The 20,700-nt window shown below is 39.5% G+C and overlaps 2 protein-coding genes across 3 annotated transcripts in view; one reads left to right on the top strand and one right to left on the bottom strand.

Annotated features, from left to right (window-relative positions):
• Window positions 1-20,700, bottom strand: part of cenpp (centromere protein P) — a 90,760-nt gene that overhangs the window by 58,513 nt on the left and 11,547 nt on the right. The window lies entirely within an intron of this gene.
• Window positions 11,009-20,083, top strand: ogna (osteoglycin, paralog a). Its single transcript, XM_084347718.1, has 6 exons — window positions 11,009-11,498; window positions 14,306-14,369; window positions 15,304-15,468; window positions 16,125-16,327; window positions 17,695-17,787; window positions 17,999-20,083. Exons 1-6 carry the CDS (start codon window positions 11,343-11,345, stop codon window positions 18,167-18,169), a joined length of 852 nt encoding a protein of 283 aa, XP_084203844.1. The 5' UTR covers window positions 11,009-11,342; the 3' UTR covers window positions 18,170-20,083.

A 20,700-nucleotide genomic window follows, 5' to 3' on the forward strand; every position in this document is an offset into this window, starting at 1 on the left:
CTTTAAACTTACTAGAATAACAAAGATTTTGATTGTGTCTGATAACTAGTATTTCAACAGTTTCAAATTCAGCATGAATCATTTCAGAGCCAACGTTTACCGTCTCTCAGTTTCTGTCTGGAATGCTTGGATAACCAATCCAGTAGTCATCAAAGAACAGTGGGCAACTAATCCAATACCACCGCACACTGGAACCCAGTCAACCAGTAATACACTCCATATGTCTCATACTGGTTTAATCCAAACCGTCATGTCTTAGTTGACAGTTTAATCAAAATCAGTTTCTTGTCCAGTACCAACAGAGACTGTCATCAAGACACAACACAGCACAAAGACAAAAAATAAAAGAGTTGATCAGAAGGAGCGAAAGCACTTGTTTCACTTGTTTAACTTCTGCATGATTTTCCTATAAAACAAATCTATCTATCTATCTATCTATCTATCTATCTATCTATCTATCTATCTATCTATCTATCTATGCGGTGTAACATTTCAATTAGTTGATGCATCCGTCTTGAATCATGACTAGGTCAAGTTGATTGAAAACTTGGAACGACTGACTCTTAGCCATGTATTTATCAAGCTTCGTTAATCCCTCCTGGGCATCATGTTGAAAGTTTAATTAGCACTAAAACCTACCTCAAATTAGGACTGTCTGTTTCTTACACTGACTTTCAGTAGGAGAAGGCTTTAACCTGGTAGACACTAAGAAGTTTTCAGATCGTTTCGGTTCAAAATATTGATCAGTGGTAATAACAGCAAGCCATTCGTGTAGCTATAAAATTAATATATATATTTTAGAACTATACCATAAAAGCACTGCACCGTACATATTGTGCAGTAATCCACACAAAGCAATTCTCTTTGTAGGCTGTGGCAATCTCATTTTGCTGCCTTCAGTGCAAAGGGCGGTTCAGTTGTTTCAGTTGCGAGTACGTGGAGGTCGGGAAGTACTGTTTTTTTTTTTTACAAAAACATACCCTAAAAATGGTTAAAAACATTTACAAGAAAATGTGTGAGCCTATTTACCCATCTTAACTCTACATTAACACCCCAGGGGATCTGCTTCAAACACTTTGTGGGGATTGTGAAAGATTGTGAAGCATTTAAATGCCTTTACCCAACAATCCTCCCATTAAGTTTAAAAGATACCAAAGGCCAATGAGTTTATTCGGACTCTGCAGGTACCTTGGCATCCTTTACATCTCAAGTAGGGGTGGGCCCAAAGCTAATATCATGGTATTTCAGGGCATTTCTGTGATAATGACATTCTTGATGATATGAAAAATATACTGGAAATATTTTTGGTTGAGAACTCACAATAGCTGTTAGGATTTTTGGCTCTTATCATAACCAACCAAAATTCGCTCCCTTATACAGACTCTGTATATAAGAGGAGCTGGTATAAATTTTACTTTTTTTGCTGTGCAAAACATTATGAAGTCATTACGTCAACAACTCTGAATCCTGCCATTATCACAATATGATTTTTTTTCATTTTTATCTTGTTAGGCCCAAGCGCCTAGCAGTCTCAGGGTAGATTATTTAATAATAACACTGGAAAACTACTAGAAGCCTCAGGTGCTGTCAAGGTCTGTGAGGTCAAACCTAAACTACAACAACAGCAACAACATATACCTGGCCACCCATCCCACTCACCCCTGGTGGAAAAACTACTAGAAGACCCTCCTCCCTGGGTGCTCTGGTGTTTTGTTGGAGCAGGGAGCTAACAGTAAACCTCATGCTGAGATAAGAGCTTCCAGGCTTTGAGAACCATGAAGGGCTCTTTACAGTAAACAGTAAGAGGAAGAAAACAGACAGCAGACCCTGAGATGTCCATATCATGACATGAACCAAAGATCCAGATCCAGTTTAATTCACCACAGCTGAATTCAGTGTCTCGATGAAGTCTATATAAATAAACCAGAACTCTATCCTCTGCTCGATTTCTACCCTGAGACTGCTAGGCCCTGCTTGGGCCTGAACAAAATGATAAAAAATGAATAAATAAATAAACAAAAACGCCTACTTTTCCTGAAGGCAAATAAATAACTTGAGCTGACCATAAAAAATAAACAAAACAGAAAAGAGTACACATTAAACTCAACATTCAAAATTCAAACAAGCTCAATATTCTGGCATGGGATCCCCGTCATATCAAGGTAATTGGAAACATACTCCAGTCCAGGTCTGACATCAATTCCTGAACCTACACTAGTTTCAACTTAACAGCAATTTATCAGATGTCTTATAGAGATATTGTGTTGCATGACAGAGTCGTAACAACAACGAACTTTAAATCCTTGCCTTCCTCTCAGTGCATCCCTAACATCTGCTCTGCATCTGGCTCTGACAACAGGAACCATACGTAGACAGTGGGCATACTGCAGTTCCCAGCAGCAGCTCTACAATACTTATGGGTGATACTTCGGGAGTGTGTCAGAACTTGCATAGGTAACAAAGTATCATTACAACTGACACAACGGCAGTGCTTTCAAGGCTTTAATAGCATTAGCCAAGTGGGCTAAGCAATAATAACAATGTTAGAAGTATTCACTCGATAAAGCTGCTAACTTATATCTCCATGTATGAATGATACACCGTACCAACAGCTCTACAAAAGAGGATTAGCATCCCGTTATCATGGAAAAGAGCTGGTTACGGTTAAGTGACCAGATGAGCCGAAAGGTATTTTGTGGGGAGAGGAATACAGTAGATAAACAACAAGCAAACAAGCCGTCAAAGCAATCATCAACAAAAAACATCTATTAATTTTTTTCCCCCATATTAATTTGGATCCAAACAAAATAACTGCATACATAGTTTCAATTCCCCTTCTTTTAAAATACTTATAATAGGTTATTTGTATCATTTCGGACAGGAATGAATCAGAAGTTACACCTACAACTAGTGTTTAATAGGTGTTATCTAAGGAGTTCAAAATGCTCATTTGAGTATAAACCCCCATCTGAAATAAGCAGCAAATGGCAGACTTTTACCCACAGTCAACACCTGGTGAATCAGACTTTCCTTCATTAAAATGAGCAGTGTTCCATTTCCTGTAAATCGGAGGATTTTGACAAATTAATTTCAATATTCTCACTGCTACGAGAAACTACAGCAACATCCTCCGAGCTAGCAACCTACACGCTGAAAATGTCACCCTAACCCTAACCTGGACATTAATGGTAAGAACTTGAATGAGCTAACAGCTGTTATTTTTTACTTTTGCAGGGGTTTAGCCATTTTAATGCCAGGGCACATCACCCCATGTGCAAATGTTCCACAAAAGGAAATTCCCCTGACTCTATTTTGCAGGTGCAACGTTCCTGCATCCTTGTTTTATTTTTGCTCCCCAAGACGATTGTGATTGGTTTAAAAGAAATACAAACAGGCCTGAGTGTTTTTTATAGCAGAATTATAATGGGTGCTGCCGATCCTTTCTTAAGCGCTGACACAGTGCTGTGGAGATAGGTCCAGCCATGCCAGACTGAATGAGAAATAATGCCAGAGATAGAAAGCTGAAACTATTCCTTTCCTGTTTACAAAACACAGCCTAATAGATATTTGATGGTATAAAGATATACTGTTGAAGAGGCAGTTCAAATAAGCAGAAAACAATACAGCCTTTGTCTTAAACCCTTGAGTTCTGGAAAAAATGTTGTAGAAATCAAAAACTAACCTGTTGTTTCTAAAACCAAGGTGGTGGTCTCCCTGTGGAGGCTGCACTCATTCTGTTTTAACAATCAGGTCGTTCTCAGATCCTCTGGGACTGAATTCCAAGGCTGAATGCCAGTATTTGAACCAAAGCTCGGCATGAGGAAAACCACTCACTTTTACAGTAAATAGTCAGAGGGAATACTTCTCCTGGACAGGGGCTTACTTTGAAACGATTACAGGGAAAAAAGAACAGATTTACAGTAACACAGACCAAAGAACTAATTTCAATTGACACCGTAGGACAGGCAACTACACTTGTGGAGCACTGCAGGGATGACTGTTACACAAGAGTAATGTCCGTATGAAAAGTAAAGATAAAAGGTGAAAGTCATACTGCAATCATGTCCAGGACGGGTTGGATATCTGAACATCCAGCCAAGTCCACTTCTGATAAATCAATTCTACATGTCCGACATTTGGAAATGTCTCAAAGTTTAAAGGCCATTTATTTGCTAAGCAATGATGAGTAGCTCAAGCAGTGAGCCCTCATAATTCCTTATCTGTCTGGTATTTTGGTCCCCAGTGCACACAGTGAACAGGTAGGAGGTTCAGTCAAATGAGGAAGTGAAATGCCAGTTGTTGGTAAAATGGTAGAAACTGGGTCCTCGACGTTGTGCCAAGAATAGACATCCCAGAACCATCTGTTTCTAGTAACAAGTACTTCCATTGCCAGTGTGGAAATTTTGTAGTGACTTTTCATGTCTTTAAAAAAAGAAGCTTTTCATGTTTTATACTTCTAATAAATTACAGTGAAAATGTTAAAAATTCTAGTTGGAAAGAGACAGCTCATCTAAAAGTCGGGTTGTCCTGATCAAACTTATTTTTTCCTGATCCTTTTCAAAGTCTTCTGTATCTGTTGAAGCAATCCAATATTTGCTTTTGTTGTTTTTCCTTAACATTACAGATGACAGCATACAGTAACAGTAACAGCTAGTCTGTCTTTGTGGGCAGGGAGTGGACACTGGGTTTTATCAGAGCTTGAGTGTTGCTGTCCAAAACTGTTCTTATCAAACAAACTTTCAATAGTGTGCTGGGAGTGTTGTGACTACATTTTGCACAAAGTCAAAACTCTATGAGGCAAAAAGCTCCATAAAAGCTGCACAGTTAGGCGATCATTTTCTGCAGGTCAGTTTGATTTGTCTCTGTTTAATGTCACATGGAGGCTAATAGGGAATTGAAACCATTTAATTTGAAAAACATGGAACACTGATTACATAACGAGTCTCTAAGCTAAAATAAAACACCTCACTGTCAGTCCTGCAGCTGCTGGCAGCAGTCTGGAGGTAGAGGGTGGCTATGTCAGAACACCAAGACACACAGCTCTCAGTGGTGGGTTAATACGTCATGTTAGTTGTCAGCCAGACCCATGCAGACCAAGACTGTTTAATGCCTAGCCAGGTGGTCCACTGTGTCGAAAGCTACTCTGCAGTCAAATAGGCGTCTGTGTGTGTGTAGAGTAAATTTACTGACGTATGTTGTTTTGTCTAGGCCAACTTCAGTCTGCCATTAAGTATTGCTTGCTTACACCTGTCAGCCTAAAACCCCAGCTCACAGTCACGTTGACCACAGCTGTCAGAAGAAATAGGCCAGAAAAAAAGTTTATCGTTATTATGGTTGTGTTTACATGGGAGAAAAGTGGTGGGTTTGGAGCAGGAAACCTCAAGAATTACAACAACCCGAGTAAACTGGTTTTACCAAAAATAGTATTTACTTAGACCCACTCCAACAATAAATAAATAAGTATTTTTATGGTATAATTATGGTAAGCAGTTTTTGTTGTCTGGACCAAGAGTCTGAGTATAGAGGGTGTTATATGATGTGCAGGTGTACAGTTGTAAAGACGTCTAAAATTAACTTTTGATTTTAAGCTGAAATCTGACTTGAGACTTGACTTGAGTGGAACAAAAAGACCAACAGGATATCAGAAACACTCGTCTGATACAGGTTTGGGATGTTAAACGAAATGAACTGCTTCCTCTGCTCTTTCACTGAGGATACAACAGTTTTTCATTTTGTTTGTTCTTCTGGACAACAGCACAGATGTAATATAGATCAAAAAGAATATTGCGCATCAGTTAATTAAAGTATGAATGGTTTAAGATATTGGCTGTCTGGATTGAACCATGGGCTGAGTAGTTAGATACAATGTCATTGGTTGTTGAAGTTATTGTTAATTATACAATATTCAGACAATTGACTTATTGAAAATTGTCTGTATAAACAGAACATTTCCTACTGCCGCAGTGAAACTTTGTGTGCCTTTTCTGTGAAGCAGTCACATTAAAAAAAAGTATTTATTATATCAACCGTGTTTATACAAAACAGAACTTGGTCATTTTTGGCATTTTTGACAGAATCAGTTTCAAATATTGCATGAAGTAAGAGAACAAGAAAGAGCAGCTATAGTGAGGTGTTAGATGAAGAGTTGCAGGCGTGAGGGCTGCACACCTTCAACTCTTAGGCTACAGTCAGACCTAATCAGGTGGTGTGGTGAAACTCTGCAGGTTTGTGCAGTGGTGTGGGCGTGTCACTCCATGCTCGGTGATGACTTGTTGGGAACTTGTTGGGAACTTGCTGATCAGTTTGCCAAAAAGCGAAGCTGCTATGTTGTTATGCTAGCCATGCTAAATAACATGCCCAGCAACTGTCCCCTTCTCCTCTGCTTATGATCTCCGGTCATGCTTCTGCCAGAGTAGGTTAAGCATGCTGGTCCTACAGTGATCGTCAGCATTGATCCAGTGTTTGAAACTGTTGCTCGGTGCCAAACTGAATACACATGACCCATAACGTTAAACTCACTGTGGTTTCAGTCATTCATGCTGCAAGTCTGATCGCCAGCTTATGTGATTGGCCACCGCAACGTGATGTCGGGCTGCGTTTGTCCAAAAGTTTGAGTCCGTTTCAACTTTTTTGCTGCAGCTGACGGCACCCCTGCAGCCAGCACCAACCCAGCCAAAATGGACTATCCTCATTAAAAATAATGCGAAGACTGCACTGCTTGATTTGATTTATATGTGGCCTTAAGCAATTCAACCAACTGAGTGAAAAAAACTACTTGCACCACGCACAGCATTAAATCAGGAATTTGTTGTTGTTTTAGACAGGTTGCACTAAGAAGCTGCACTTCAGAAGGACACACATTCCTTCAACCTGCTTAATTCGATTTTTTGATCAACTGTTGCTGGTGGTGACCTGAAAAAAACAAAACAAAAACGCAGCATTAACCAACAATGGCAGTGAAAAAGAAGACTGCACGCTAGTTAACAGAAATGTAAGCAATACAGAATTTAACATATTGAAAAAAAATCTGTTTTGCAAGTGTTTTATGAGGAGGGAAATGCATTCCACATGTTTGTTAGATCTCAAGGATACACATAAGGTGTTCTGGTGAGAAACACGGAATCTAAACATAACTCATTTGTTTACAAGAAAATTCCTCTGGGAACCTTTAAGGGGAGCACAAACATTTTGGTGCGTGGCCATTTGCAATTTTGTTTAGGGAATCTGAACTAACTGGACAAAGTTAGACCAAGTCCAGTCCAGACTGGACCAGTTGGTGTTGACTGTCGGGAGATAAACATCATATAGTGTATCTCATAAAGTTCTCCTTGTAGAGTTTACAGTCCTTCTTGTTATTCATTATTCATCTGCAATCTCATCCAAATGTAATGCTTCTTCTTCTGAACGTTTTGCAACATGTGCCCATGTGTACAATAACAGGGATTATATCAAGTTCAAAGCTTAAAAAAAAAAAAAAAAGACTTAGTCACACTCACAAACACATTGAGTGAGTAAACATGACAGGAATACTGTGCTTTTAGTGTGGTGTTGAGGGTGGCTTTCCCCACTGACTTGCTTTATTGTGCAGTGGAATACCAGTGAAACCACCCTGACAGCTCAAACTCTAGTACAGAAAATTAGTGACAGTAAAAACATTCTCCAGTTGCTGGACCTCTTCCCAGAGTCGTAAAAGTTTAAAGGTGTTCATAATTGCTAACACACCTGTAACAGTCTGGGCTCATGTTCCTTGGATGTTTATATCTGGGCCCCCTTCTTTTTCCTCTCCTCTTGAATGCTGAAATAGTCACATGTTTCCTATTTGACTGTTTTGCTGTTAAACTTCAGTCTTTGCTCTCTCGCTCTGCTTGTTTATAGAGGAGTAATGTCTCTTGTCGTATCTTTCATTTCACCATGTCTCCGGACAACACCAAAAAAAAAAGCAAATTCTTAAGAACTGCTCTGGGGAAGCCCAACATCTCTCTGGTTTGACATCCAAGGCTGAAATCAACCCAAGAACAGCTGGACCTCAGCAGCTGCTGAATAGACTAAGTGAACAGAGTCACTTCTTTTTGTTACTGAGAATCTCTTGGCCTTTCTGCTTTGGAAACTTCTCCCATACTCTTTTTTTTTTTTTTTTTGCCATTTTCCAGTAATTCTGTTTCTGATTCATTTCTGGCATTTTTTTGTGTTTATCATATTAGCAGTTATTTATTGATGTGCTATTGCTTCTACAGCACTTCATACTTCTTTGGAAAAGTAAGGCTATAGAGGTCTGATACATATTAAACCATAGAGATGCATTGATTACAGAGCTGAAAACCTGAGATATGATATGTCCAGAATGTTCTCACAATATTTTCCAGGGACTTTTGTTTTGGTTGTTTGTTTGTTTTTTTGGTGGAGTTCACTCAGACCACTGAGAACCTGTTCACCTTTTTCTATTGTCTTAACGTGCATTTTTAGTCTGTTCGTCAACCAATTTCCCATTTCACCTGAAATTTTATTGACTCCCTAACTAGTACTTTCAAGAAGTAGGCAATTCATATGCCTTGGAGATACCTGAACCTCTTCACTTAGGGCAGCAACTCAGTCTCAGTCCAAATGGGGGCAATTCACTGTTTTAAAGCTGAGTGCAATGATCTCAAACTTGGTGCCAATTCTCATCCCAGCCATTTACACACTTGGTTGCAAGCTGCAGCTGTATGCACCAAGGGTTTGGGGATCTTATAAAGACTAAGGTTGTTGTGGTGTCGAAATCTTCCCACTGACTAATAAAGCTTGTGACAACACGGGTTATACCCGGTGCATCACACTTCTTAAATGTGTTGAGTAAGTGCTTAATGCTATCATTCAATCAAAAATGCTTTAACAGAACAAAACAACAGTCATTTTTGGCATTTTTGACAGCGCATCAATTTGAAATATGTCTGGGAGTAATTTTATACAGTCTGTGGAGGTAATGAAACAAGAAGGAGCTGTCAGATGAAGAGCTGCAGACGACAGGCTGCACACCTCCAACTTCTGTTGACAGTGGTAAATTCTGCATGTCACTACTTCACTCTTTCACAACCAATCACCCATTCCACTAATTAAAATCAATGTAAAGACTGAACACTGATGGTGCTTTGTTATACCTGTTAAGTTTTGTAAGACAATCAAATTCATTTTCTAATTTTCTTTCTATCAGAAAGCAGAACAGAAAAGTTAGAAATGTTCAAAGATGAGAAGCATCTGAACTTCTGAACAAAATTCTCATTCAAGACACCTCAACATCAGGAAGGAAGCAATAAGGAAAACCAAATGCTACTGCTGGACGGACTGCATGGCTTTAGTCTCACGAATAGTCTTCAGCTGGATTAAATAGAGTCCCTTCAATCAGAAACACAGATTTAAGGCTGTGCTTCTGACATAACACTTTTATTCAAACAGGACATTCATTGAATAACTAAGATTCGTCTACAATAAAACATATGCTTTAGTCCTAATCCTAACAGCTGTCAATAAAAACTCTAACGTAAACTCATGAGACATCAGCAAAGTGGATGAATTTGAGACGACCACTGCCCATGGCATCTTTCGACCATCCAACCAGAACGCCCCAGGGAGGAGAGGGGAGAGAGCCAGGATGACAGCAAGCTAATCCAGCTTGGATTTAAGGCTGCTCCTGGCTAATGTCCGGTCACAGGAAAATGGACACATGGAAAAATCATAGACTGTTGTGCCTTCTCCTGTCTCCACCAGAACATCCCGGATCAAGCTGTTGCACTCGACGGGAGGACCTTGTTCTGAACCGACAGAGCAAAGGACTACAACAGGACGAGGAGAGGTGGACTCTGTTTACGTCACTGATGCTTGCTGCCAACGGTCAGTCAAAGTTGATGGGCAGTGTTTACCTGTGAAGATGCCCACCATATTATCATCACCTTTTGTTGATGCTGTTTACATTCACCCTGAAGCAAATTCTCTTCTTTCACAATGTACTGTGACGTACATTTGCTTTACGAACTGCACGTCCTTTTGCTTCTGGTGCCAATTCTACAGTATACGTTTATAGTTATCTCAGTGCTTTTAATCTGTAATTTAGTTAAAAAAAACGTCACTTTTTTTTCTGGAAAAATCGGCAATCATGCTTTGCTTTCGTTGAAATTGAATGCTCATTTTAGGCGATTTTTGAATTAGAATTGAAATCATGACCTCCCTAATGTTCAACCACATAAAGGCCCCCAAATCCAAGAAACTATATAAGGGGCTCTAAAACCTCAACTACCATCAAAACCTCGTGAAGTACCCTGGAACTTTCACTAAAACCTACTAAAGACACCAAGAACACAACAGTATAACCTCTTTGATGCCCACCGTACGGGACCCCCAGCACGTCTTTAAGAACCCCTAGACTAGACCCATTGCTGTGAGATATGAAATTTAATATTGTATACAGGCTGGACAAATAACAGAAACGCACTCAACTTATCTGCTTCAGCTCAGAATGAACGACTTCCATCTCAAATTCAATTTGACCTTCAATTGAAAATGTTAAAAATGTGTTGATCCAAGGGAACCGTGTAATCATATAAATTAGATTGCTTAGATAAATCTTGTTCAGGACAACAGTCTTTATTATTTTTGTCTGCATTACTATGTATTTATATTACATTAATTTTAGCTGAGAAACCATTGCTTTCAGAACTAGTTTATTGATAATTTAGAGGAGGTAAACGCTTTGAGTAACATCAACCCCAACCTGAAACCTCTCTGAGAGGAGTCGTCCATAAAGCGAGGCAGATTAGACTACTGGTCAGTCCAAAGTAATCAAATACATTTCAGCCTATAATCAGTGACTATGTAACGGCTGCTAAATGTGATGTCCGACCCACGACTGAGAGAAAACGGAGCCAGCGCAGAAAAAAACCCACTCATCCAGCCTAATGAAAGATGGGTTGGCTATTACGAGTCATTACTGAGTGGCCGGGCAGAGACCACAGACATTCCTTCTGACAAAACACACTCACACTGTGGTTGTCAACTTTCAATTTTTCTGCTCTCTCTGCAGTTTTTGCTGTGTCCACATTTAGGGGACATTTAACAGAAAACACTGACACTTAAGTCTCTCTGTACATCCTGTCTGTCTCTCTGTCTCTTTCTCACTGGTGGGTGGTCAGGGAAGGGTTAAGTGCTCTGCTCTATAAACTCTGCTTTAACAGTCTGCTGGAAGCTACTGGTTCAGCCTTTAAATACAGTCATTTGACACATCCCAACAGGGGCTCGTAGCAGAGAGCAGCTGCTGACCCAAACTCAGGCTTTAAGGCAAGCTGGTGTGTCGGCATCACACTGCTCTGGACAGCATGAAGTCTCTCTTATTCACCTGTATGCTGGTGCCGTGGCTGGTGGCAGCCTCGGCCAGGAGGTCTGACCAGGATTCACAGCTGATACTGGGATCTCTACCTGGCAGGGAGCTGAACGGACACTTCAGTGACCCTTTGAATTCAAGGAGGGCTCGGGTAGGAACTTTATTATTTACATCATGCATCACTGAAAAAAATGTTCTCTTCTAAAACTCTATCAAATGCATATTATTTTAATTTTTAAATGTACTTATTGGCTTCAGCTTTAACACATTTTCAAAGTAGTCCAACTGTAGTAGTACTGTACTGTAGTACTGTAGTTTTTGCCGTCCACTTGCAGCAAGACTTCAGAAGATAATCCTTACACCTGTGGTTGTCACTGTTGTACATAGTAATTCAAGGTGACTTACTGAGCTTATCCACATATTTTTTTTTACAAACAAATACAAATATGCAGTCCTGTGCATAGAATCAAATTAAAAACAAACACACACTGCCAAGATTTTGGTGAGAGCAGACATATCTTTCTTATCAGAGAAATTTCTGCTGAGTGTTAGAAAAGAAGAGATAGCTAAAATATTTGAAAAAAGGGTAAGAAAGGATTTTACTTATCCCAAGGGGTGGTAAGATCATGCTTAATAGTTGGCAAAACTGACAATCAGTGATCACATTTTTCTAAAATCTAATAATCCACTTCATGGTTTAATTTAATTGAATTTGATATCTCCAACTTGCCAACAGCAGAAACTGTCAACACTAGACTTTACTGTTCTCTAACAGATGATAATTAATTCAGCTCAATTTCAGCACATACACACACACCTAGTGGTGTCTTACTTGCTTTTCCACCAGACAAACCAAACCTGAATTGACCACATTATGCTTCAACTAACCACACTAACCTCTTCAAAAAATATTTGGATGAACCAAAACCAAAGTCTGGTCTGGTTCATCCTTCGGGAAACACTTGCAGGAAGTGGAAAACCCACAAACAACCCAGAGGATGTGAGGGAAAGAAAGTGCATGAGTGAGTATGGCTATGAAACTTAACTTGAATTTTAATGAGTAAAAACTTAATTTGGAACCAGCTGTTTTTCATAAAAGTCTCTGCCAGACCCTTTAGGGACAGGCCTCTTACCCTTTATTGCTGCTTCAATTAACCACAAGCTTCAGTGAGGCTAACTTTTTAATCCACAATGTGGAAAAATCTATTTCCTTTTTATGCTTTGTTTGAGGGGCCAGTCACTTAGTTCAGAGATGAAGCACCAGGGTTGGTATTTTGCTAAGATATACTGTGATTGGTTAAAGCCACTCAAGGAGAATGAACCCAGCAAGGATGATGGAGGATGGAGGATAAACTAACCAACCATTAGACCAGAGGTGACGCTGGATTTCAACTTTCATTAACAGTAACTTTACTGGTAGCAGATTATATTCCCTTTCCATGGCTGAATGTTTCAAACAATACTTTCTAAAACCTCTGATTTATGAGCTTCAGTTTTGATTGGCTAATTGGTGATCTATGTCTCCCAGCCAACACAGTTTAAAGATTTTAATTTCCCAGGAGGCATCCACAGGCCCAAAACTGCTCAGGCCGAAGGACAAAATTTGTCACAACCTCCAAAGGTCTAGAGGCTTCTGGGGTCAGAGGCTAAGAATGCACAAAATCTTGAAAGCAACCTGATTATTATTGGCTCATCACCACACAGGCTTCATTTTACAAAGCCTGCTCATGGGTCACTATGCGTACAAACACCTCTGAAAAGGTATGGTTAAATATCAGGAAGAACAGTATCAGACTCCATGACAACAATGGAAATCAAAAAGTCATCAAAAGAATCCATAGAGAATCCAACTGCAGCAGTTAAGGCTGTGGAGTGGTCGGCCAGCAGCCAGCTGTGGAATATAATGTGGACTGCTACAGAACAATGTGCCAGCCAATACAGTCTGGAAATCATTATCAGATAGTTGATGATGAGGGCACTGAACAGAGTCTGTGTTCAGACCAGCAGCAGAACTATGTCACAGATCTTCCTCAGTCATTTTAATCAGACTACTGTGTTGGCACTGCGGAGAGCCAGGTGCAGAGGCTCCGGCCAAAGCAACTGGCAGAAAAAGATGAACCTGACTAGACTTTTTGCATCATCCAATAATGCACGGCACTGGACAGTACATACAAGCACATGTTAGATGACTTTGTAATGGGAAAATTGTCATTTTAGTGATCACTTGAATATTGTGAAAACGGAGGATAAAGTGATTATCATCTTCTTAACTTTTCCACAGCTGAAAAAAATCTGGCTCATACAGTATAAATACATATATACAGTGTTTTAGAGTTGAAAACTCACGGATCTGTTTCTGAAACTGGACTTTGAGGATCATTTGAAGCAACTAGTCCACACCAACACAGACTCTTTTATTAACACAGTGGTGTTTATGGTCTGAATGCCCACTTAGTCTTAATTTATTAGACACAACATGGTCTCTAACAGAATAACACTTCTTGTTCTCCAATGATTAACACCACACATTCACCAGTTACCAAAGGTATGTTCTACAATTAATTAAATATAGTAGGGCTATATATTTCCAATAAAATAATCAGTAAGTAAACTGTATTCTCCAAATAAAACAGTGGGTTTAACCCTGTCTACATGCCTGTGGCTTTGAGAGACAACTAACGAACTGAATAAAATTAGAGACTCTTGACAGTTTAACTATTAGATTAAACCCGACCACCTTGTTTAACCACACTTGCTAAAAAACAGTTAATTTTGTCTTTTACCTCTTTGATGCTCATGATAGCAAACAGACTCCGAGCTGGTTTTCTACCAAAAATGTGACACAGTACAATGTGTTAGCATATTTCCAAAATTGAACACTCAGCCCTGGCAGTGAGAATGTTTTGCTCTAGCCAATTAGCCGGCCAGTATATGAACAGACTCTGTTTTCTCCTGCAGAGAGCAGTGTCTCTTGCTGATGAACCTGATGACAGCCCAATCTCAGAAGGAGGAGACGCCTCTGGTAAGAGAAAGATCTGTTTACCTTGTTTCCACTGAATCAAATTTTTGTTATGGGGAGTTTAAACCTGTGGACCGATTGCTTTGAGTTGCTCCATTGGTTCACAGTGGTTTGAAAGTCTGGGAAAGACACTCAAAGACAAACTACAGATTTCTCATAAGAAATTAATAAGGGTTGTGTTGGGTTTTATCTCAGGAGCCTATATTGGCAAAGAGCAATTCCAATAACTCAGCTGGTTATCTCTAAAGTGTAGTTGATAATATTGGTCTCAAAGAGCATGTTTGAATGTTTTGAACACTTTAAGTGTCAGCTACCATAACCATCCACAGTTTGGAAGAAGCAACTTAAAAAAAAAGCTTGGTCAATGTTCGATTGGAAACGTGGATCAGCGAAGAGTAATTGCTCTTGGGGGTCTGAAAGTAGAAAAGGAACTGAGGCCTCACTACCAGGTAGGAGTATCACTGGTACATTTTGAATTATCTGAATGTGAACAAGATGACCGACTAATGCAAGTACACAGGCAGAGAATGTGGGTTTGGATGAATGGTATAGTATTGTGTTGTGCTATATGAAAGAGGACTGATTAGAGCTGATGAGCCAATGAGTCGACCAAAAGAAATGTATGGAACTTTTTTGATGATCAATTTACTGTTTGAGACATTTCTTTATTTAAAAAACACACATATCCTATGTCCATCTTCTCCAGTGGAAGATTTGTTTCCGTTCTCTTTGCCTTATGTGATGAACTGAATAACTTTGGGATTTTGTAGGTCAGAAAAAACGAAGCATTTAAACACATCACCTCAATTGCTTAATCAAAATCGAGTTGAATCAATGGTTGGCAGTTTAAAGTGCACTGCTGTGACGACAGCGAAGTCAAGCTTTACATCCTGCCTGTATCATGTCATCATGTTTGTTTGATGCCTCTGTGTTACAGACCTGCCCACCTGTCTGCTGTGTGTGTGTCTGACTGGTTCAGTGTATTGTGAGGAGGTCAGCCCAGACATGACCTCTGTCCCCACCCTGCCTAAAGAGACGGCCTATCTGTATGCCCGCTTCAACAAGATCAAGAAGATCAGCACCAAAGATTTTGATGGAATTTGTAAGTCTGGTAACTGTCTCCATCACAACAGATGTTTAACGCCTAACTCATGATGGTGTCACAGTAATGTCCTCAGAGTTAGCTTTGTCTTGAAGACTACAAATTTACAGAACCGAAACATAAAGATTAACTCAGATTCAGATTAACTTCATTGTCATGAATTTGGGGTGACAGAACTACAAAGACACTGGTCCATGTGGCTGCACATTGTAAACTGGACTGATAGAAAAGACGAAGCTTCAGGAATATTTCTTCACAAAAAACATCTAAAAACAAGTATTTTTACGGATGCCTCTCTCAAAATTGTCTTGGTCAACCATTTAAGCTGTTTGTCGGGTATGTCTCTTGGTCTTTATTGAGAATTTTACTGTAAGAAATCTGTGATGGGACTACACATGTTTGCAAAGGTACAATAACACTGGAAGAACAATTTGATGTCAACAGCTTGGTTGAACAGTGAAGGAAAAAGGACCAGTTTGACCAAAACAAAATGCACAAACCTACAAGATCTTTGACTTGTGAAGTGTCATCTGTTATTGAAGGAGGGACGCTAAAATTTGGTATAACATTTATATGGTCGTGTGACAACAAAACAACGTGAGACTTCCGAAATTGTTACAACTATATAAAAATATTTCTTTTGAATTCATCTACAGTGACTCTGAAGAGGATTGATCTGACAGGGAACCTGATCTCAGAGATTGAAGACGGGGCGTTCTCTAAGCTTGCCCTACTGGAGGTATTGTCTCTGGCTGAGAACAGACTGGTCAAACTTCCTATGCTCCCTGCCAAACTCACATCCTTCAACGCCAACAACAACCTCCTGAAAACCAGGGGTGTCAAGGCCAATGCTTTCAAGGTACACAACATCACCTCTCCAAACCTTTTAAGTCAGAAAACCCCAACCCAATCTACAGGACGGTCAAGGCATTTTTTAAATTTAAATTTACAGAACTCATTAATAACTCATTGATCATTACTACTGTTATCACTAGTAATCACATTTCCATGTGCATTTCATCATTATTGCTGTAATACATCTTTGTGTACTTTCACTCCTGTCAACCATCGCTTATAATTGAATACATTGTGATCTCGTTGATCTGCTCTGTACATGCGACATCTATTGCACGTCTGTCCGTCCTGGGAGAGGGATCCCTCCTCTGTGGCTCTCCCTGAGGTTTCTTCCGCATTTTTTCCCTGTTAAAAGGGCCTTTTTTGGGGCAAGTTTTTCCTCACTCGAATCGAGGGTCGAAGGACAGAGGGTGTCGTCTCTGTACAGATTGTAAAGCCCTCTGAGGCAAACTGTGATTTGTGAATTTGGGCTATACAAATAAAATTTGATTTGATTTGATTTGATTAATGAGTGATCTTCAAAGATATAGACAAATTAACAAAAGCTTCAATAATGCAGCCGAAGTGACAGTGAGCCATGAGGGCTTTGTTCAGAAATGTAACGTTCAAGAAAAGGTAAACTGGCCAAATCCTCTACCATGTGCTGTAAATCTCTTCTCTGAACCAACATTATATGTTCTAGAGGATACTATGCAACAGCAATTAAGGTTACTGTACAACATAGAAAAGCATTACAGGATTGCTTGGATGGAGCCTATATTTTTGAAGTGCAGCACTTTCAAAGAAATACATTAGTTAGTTCAATTGTTCAACATTTTGGGGAAATAGGCTTATTTCCTTCTCCCAAGAGTGAGATGAGATGTCTGTGGTTTTAGGGGGAGTTAAATGTTTAAAATCTTTCTTGACAGTACATCAATCAGCCCAGTACTCCCCTGCAACAGTTCCAGCTAAGGCACTGTTTATCAGATACACAGCTTTTGGTCTTAGTCTCTGTAAAGCCATAACGGTACTTGGCAACTTGGTGTGGTGACAATACTTCAGGGAGCTGTACACAGTTGCATCTCCTGACTCTCCTCAAAACCACAGACTATTGTTATTACTTTTCTTTTTTTTGTATGGATCAAAGAAAAACATGTTAGTTCGTGAGTCTTTATGTTAAGCTAACTGCATCATGACTCCAGTCCTCTTTGTGCTTAATGTAAAGACATAAGGTTGATATCAGTCAACATAGATCTATACAACTCATAGTCACAACTTTCCTGGTATGCTGTGTATATTTTCAATCGCACCTTCACGATCCACACAGTGACAGGACAACTAACAATAAGTCAACTACTGGGTCCCCATGGTGTCAATTTGTTTCCACAACAGAAATTGACCAAGCTGACCAACCTGTACCTGGCTGACAATCAGCTGGAAGCTGTTCCACACATTCCTGACAGTGTTCAGATCTTACATTTACAGGTTTGTATCTTTTACTGCTAAGATATACACAAACAAAATGTATTCAGAAACAACTGACAACCCCTAGTTGTTCAAGCTGTTCTGAATTTAATTTAAAATTTAAAAATCAATTTTTTGCTAGAACTCAGTAAATAATATTATGGGACCTTTTTTACCTGATCCTGAGGAGTAAGATTTTATTCACTCTGTTACGTTCTCACATTTTTTCCAGAACAACAACATCACTGAGGTCAATGTAGATACCTTCTGCAGGTCCAATGACACCTACTACCTACGACCAAGCCTCAATGAGGTCCGCCTGGATGGCAACCCTGTGGTGCTGTCGAAGAACCCTGACAGCTTCACCTGTATGAAGGTACTGCCTAGTGGACGGTACCGCTGAGGAGGCAGAAACTTTACTGTAGCCCCTTTGTTGCTGATGGAGCAGTTTTCCCACAACAGAGTGCTGGGGGGGATATGTGACATTCTGGATTTTGGGGCGCTGTACCCATGTTGGGGGTAAAGTTGTCAGTTTTTACTTCAGCAAACCTACAAACAGCTTGTGACATTGTCAGGTCGAAATTAAACCATTCACTGGACTCAACATCTGCGGAAATTGCACATGGAAGTTATTAGGATACACAGTCAAATGAATTAGTGCTAAACCACCTGAGAAGGGATGTGAAGGCCTCGGTATGCTTCAAACCAACTAGTCTAAAATCAGTGTTTCTATCCTCACTGACAGGCGGGGGGACAAGCCAGCAGTCGTAGTCTCCTTGTGGCTCCATCCCACGTCCTGTGTCTTTTGATTCATGTCATAATCTTGACGCATTGAATCGTACAAATGGGCATAATGGCACACTTTCCGTCTGTCCTCAACGGCATTCATGGCGTTACACAAGTAAAGTGATGGAGGACCAGATTGTCTGTTTCGGACTAAATTGATCAACACCACTTTCACTTCTGCCATCAGAAAGGGGAATTCAGATGCTGTTGATAAATGTAACACTTTTTTTGAAGCATACTGAAGTCTTGCCAAATTGACTGTAAGTGAAATATAGCATGAAAGATTTAGGCTCTTCTGAGTGTCTGTTCAACAGGTGACGTAATGTCAATAGAACTGATGTAACCCCATGAAGGAGTGGAAGAGCGTCAACACCTCTACAACGACAGTCCAATTTATTGCTTCATTTTGACCTGACGCTGTACTACCTAGATGAATGCAACAACACAATCCACACTGAACCAACACAAACGCAGCCACAAGCCAACAGGCTTGCTTGAAACCTCCGGTCCTTTTTCATTTAAGTCAAACCACGCTGATGTTTTCACACTCTTTGTGGAATAAATTTTAAAACGGAAGCATTTTGTTACTATAAGTAACTTTAAGTAGATAAGATAACAATTCAATATATTACGGCAACATTCTAGATATCTTTGCCGCTTTTGCTAAACTTAACATCTTGTACCAGTGTAAAATCTCATTGAGATTTTACAGTAAATTAACAACAAAATGTTTTAGAATACTACAAGTAAAATTCCCAACAGGTGCTTCTTTAAATGCATCTGGATGTTTTTTCTAACCTTGCAAAGTCAGACCAGTTTTCGTCTTGCTCATTAAGATCATCAGGAATTGTATTTGAACAGACATTGCAAGGATAAATGACTGAGGTACAGTTTTTGATTTTGTGTTTTAATGCTTTTGCATGCTTCATTTTAATTATTCCTGACTAAAATTGAAGAGAAATGAGTCTCTGAGATGTCTTTGAGACACATTGTAGAAACAATAAAAGTGTTGCAAATAGTAGTTTTGTCTGACATACTGTTACTGTTAAATGAAAATGTTAGTTCAAAGAAACAGACACTGTTTTCAGATATTTGAGGGTAAAACACATTTCAATCCAAGTATTTTTTACAGTTAATATTCTGATGACAGGTCAGATCATCTGTTTTGTTCTGCCATTGTTTGAATTAATTTCACACTATTCCATTAAAAATGCCTCGCCTTAAGGGCATTGGCCATGTAGACTTGTCCAACTGCAGGCTTTCTTAAGCATTTTGTGACTTAGCTTCACTTTGTTTTTTAATTTATAGACTTCAGTTGAAGTGAACTGGGGAACAATGTATCTATGAACTATAGTAATGTGAAAGTTACTCATGTCTGCTTTAAAAATGTCTTGCTTGTGTCTCCAACTCTTTCCTTCCACTTTAGAAATTATTACTTATGTGAATAAGACAGTGGTGTACAGGAAGATGTGTATGTGACATGGCTATGTTTTTAAGATATTTTAATAAAGTTAAACATTTTTTAATTAAAGTGTGTTTTGAATCATAATTTCAAATCTGTGTTAGATTTGTGTTTCTTTCTTTAGCTTCTTCAATGTTGTCTTCACTATGAACCGTCTTCACAAGCATCAGGAACTTGTACGAGAAAACACAAGTAGCCAAAGCTGAGCAATCGATGTGGCATGTCCAGAACCCCAATGTGTAGTTACATTGTGAAGATGCACATCAGCTATCAGGTAGCAATGATGCCCACGGTTGTACTGTTGCTATATAGAACTATACTGTACATTCGACTTAAGTGTCAACTGAATGAAGAACAGGTGTTATTGTGGCCCTGCAAGCATCCCTACCTACCAGCACTATGAGATAATGATGACGGCAGAGGTTCATAACGCCATCGGGGTTAATTTCTGTCCCTTTACTGCAACTGCAATGGGGACATTACCTCCAGTATCAGTATCAGTGTCAGAAATGCTAGAAGAGAAATGTGAAAGACCCGTTTCATGTAAATTAGTGACAGCATCTCCATATTAGCTTTTGTCCACCAGAGAGCGAGGAAGTATTTTTTCCACTGAAAAATGTCCAGCACAGTTCATACATCTTCATCTTCATCACAATTCTTTAATAACCAAATTGAGAGGGTCCTAT

Source organism: Pagrus pagrus (assembly GCF_965226575.1).
Source record: "Pagrus pagrus genome assembly, chromosome: 3".
In the NCBI taxonomy this organism is placed as follows: domain Eukaryota; kingdom Metazoa; phylum Chordata; class Actinopteri; order Spariformes; family Sparidae; genus Pagrus; species Pagrus pagrus.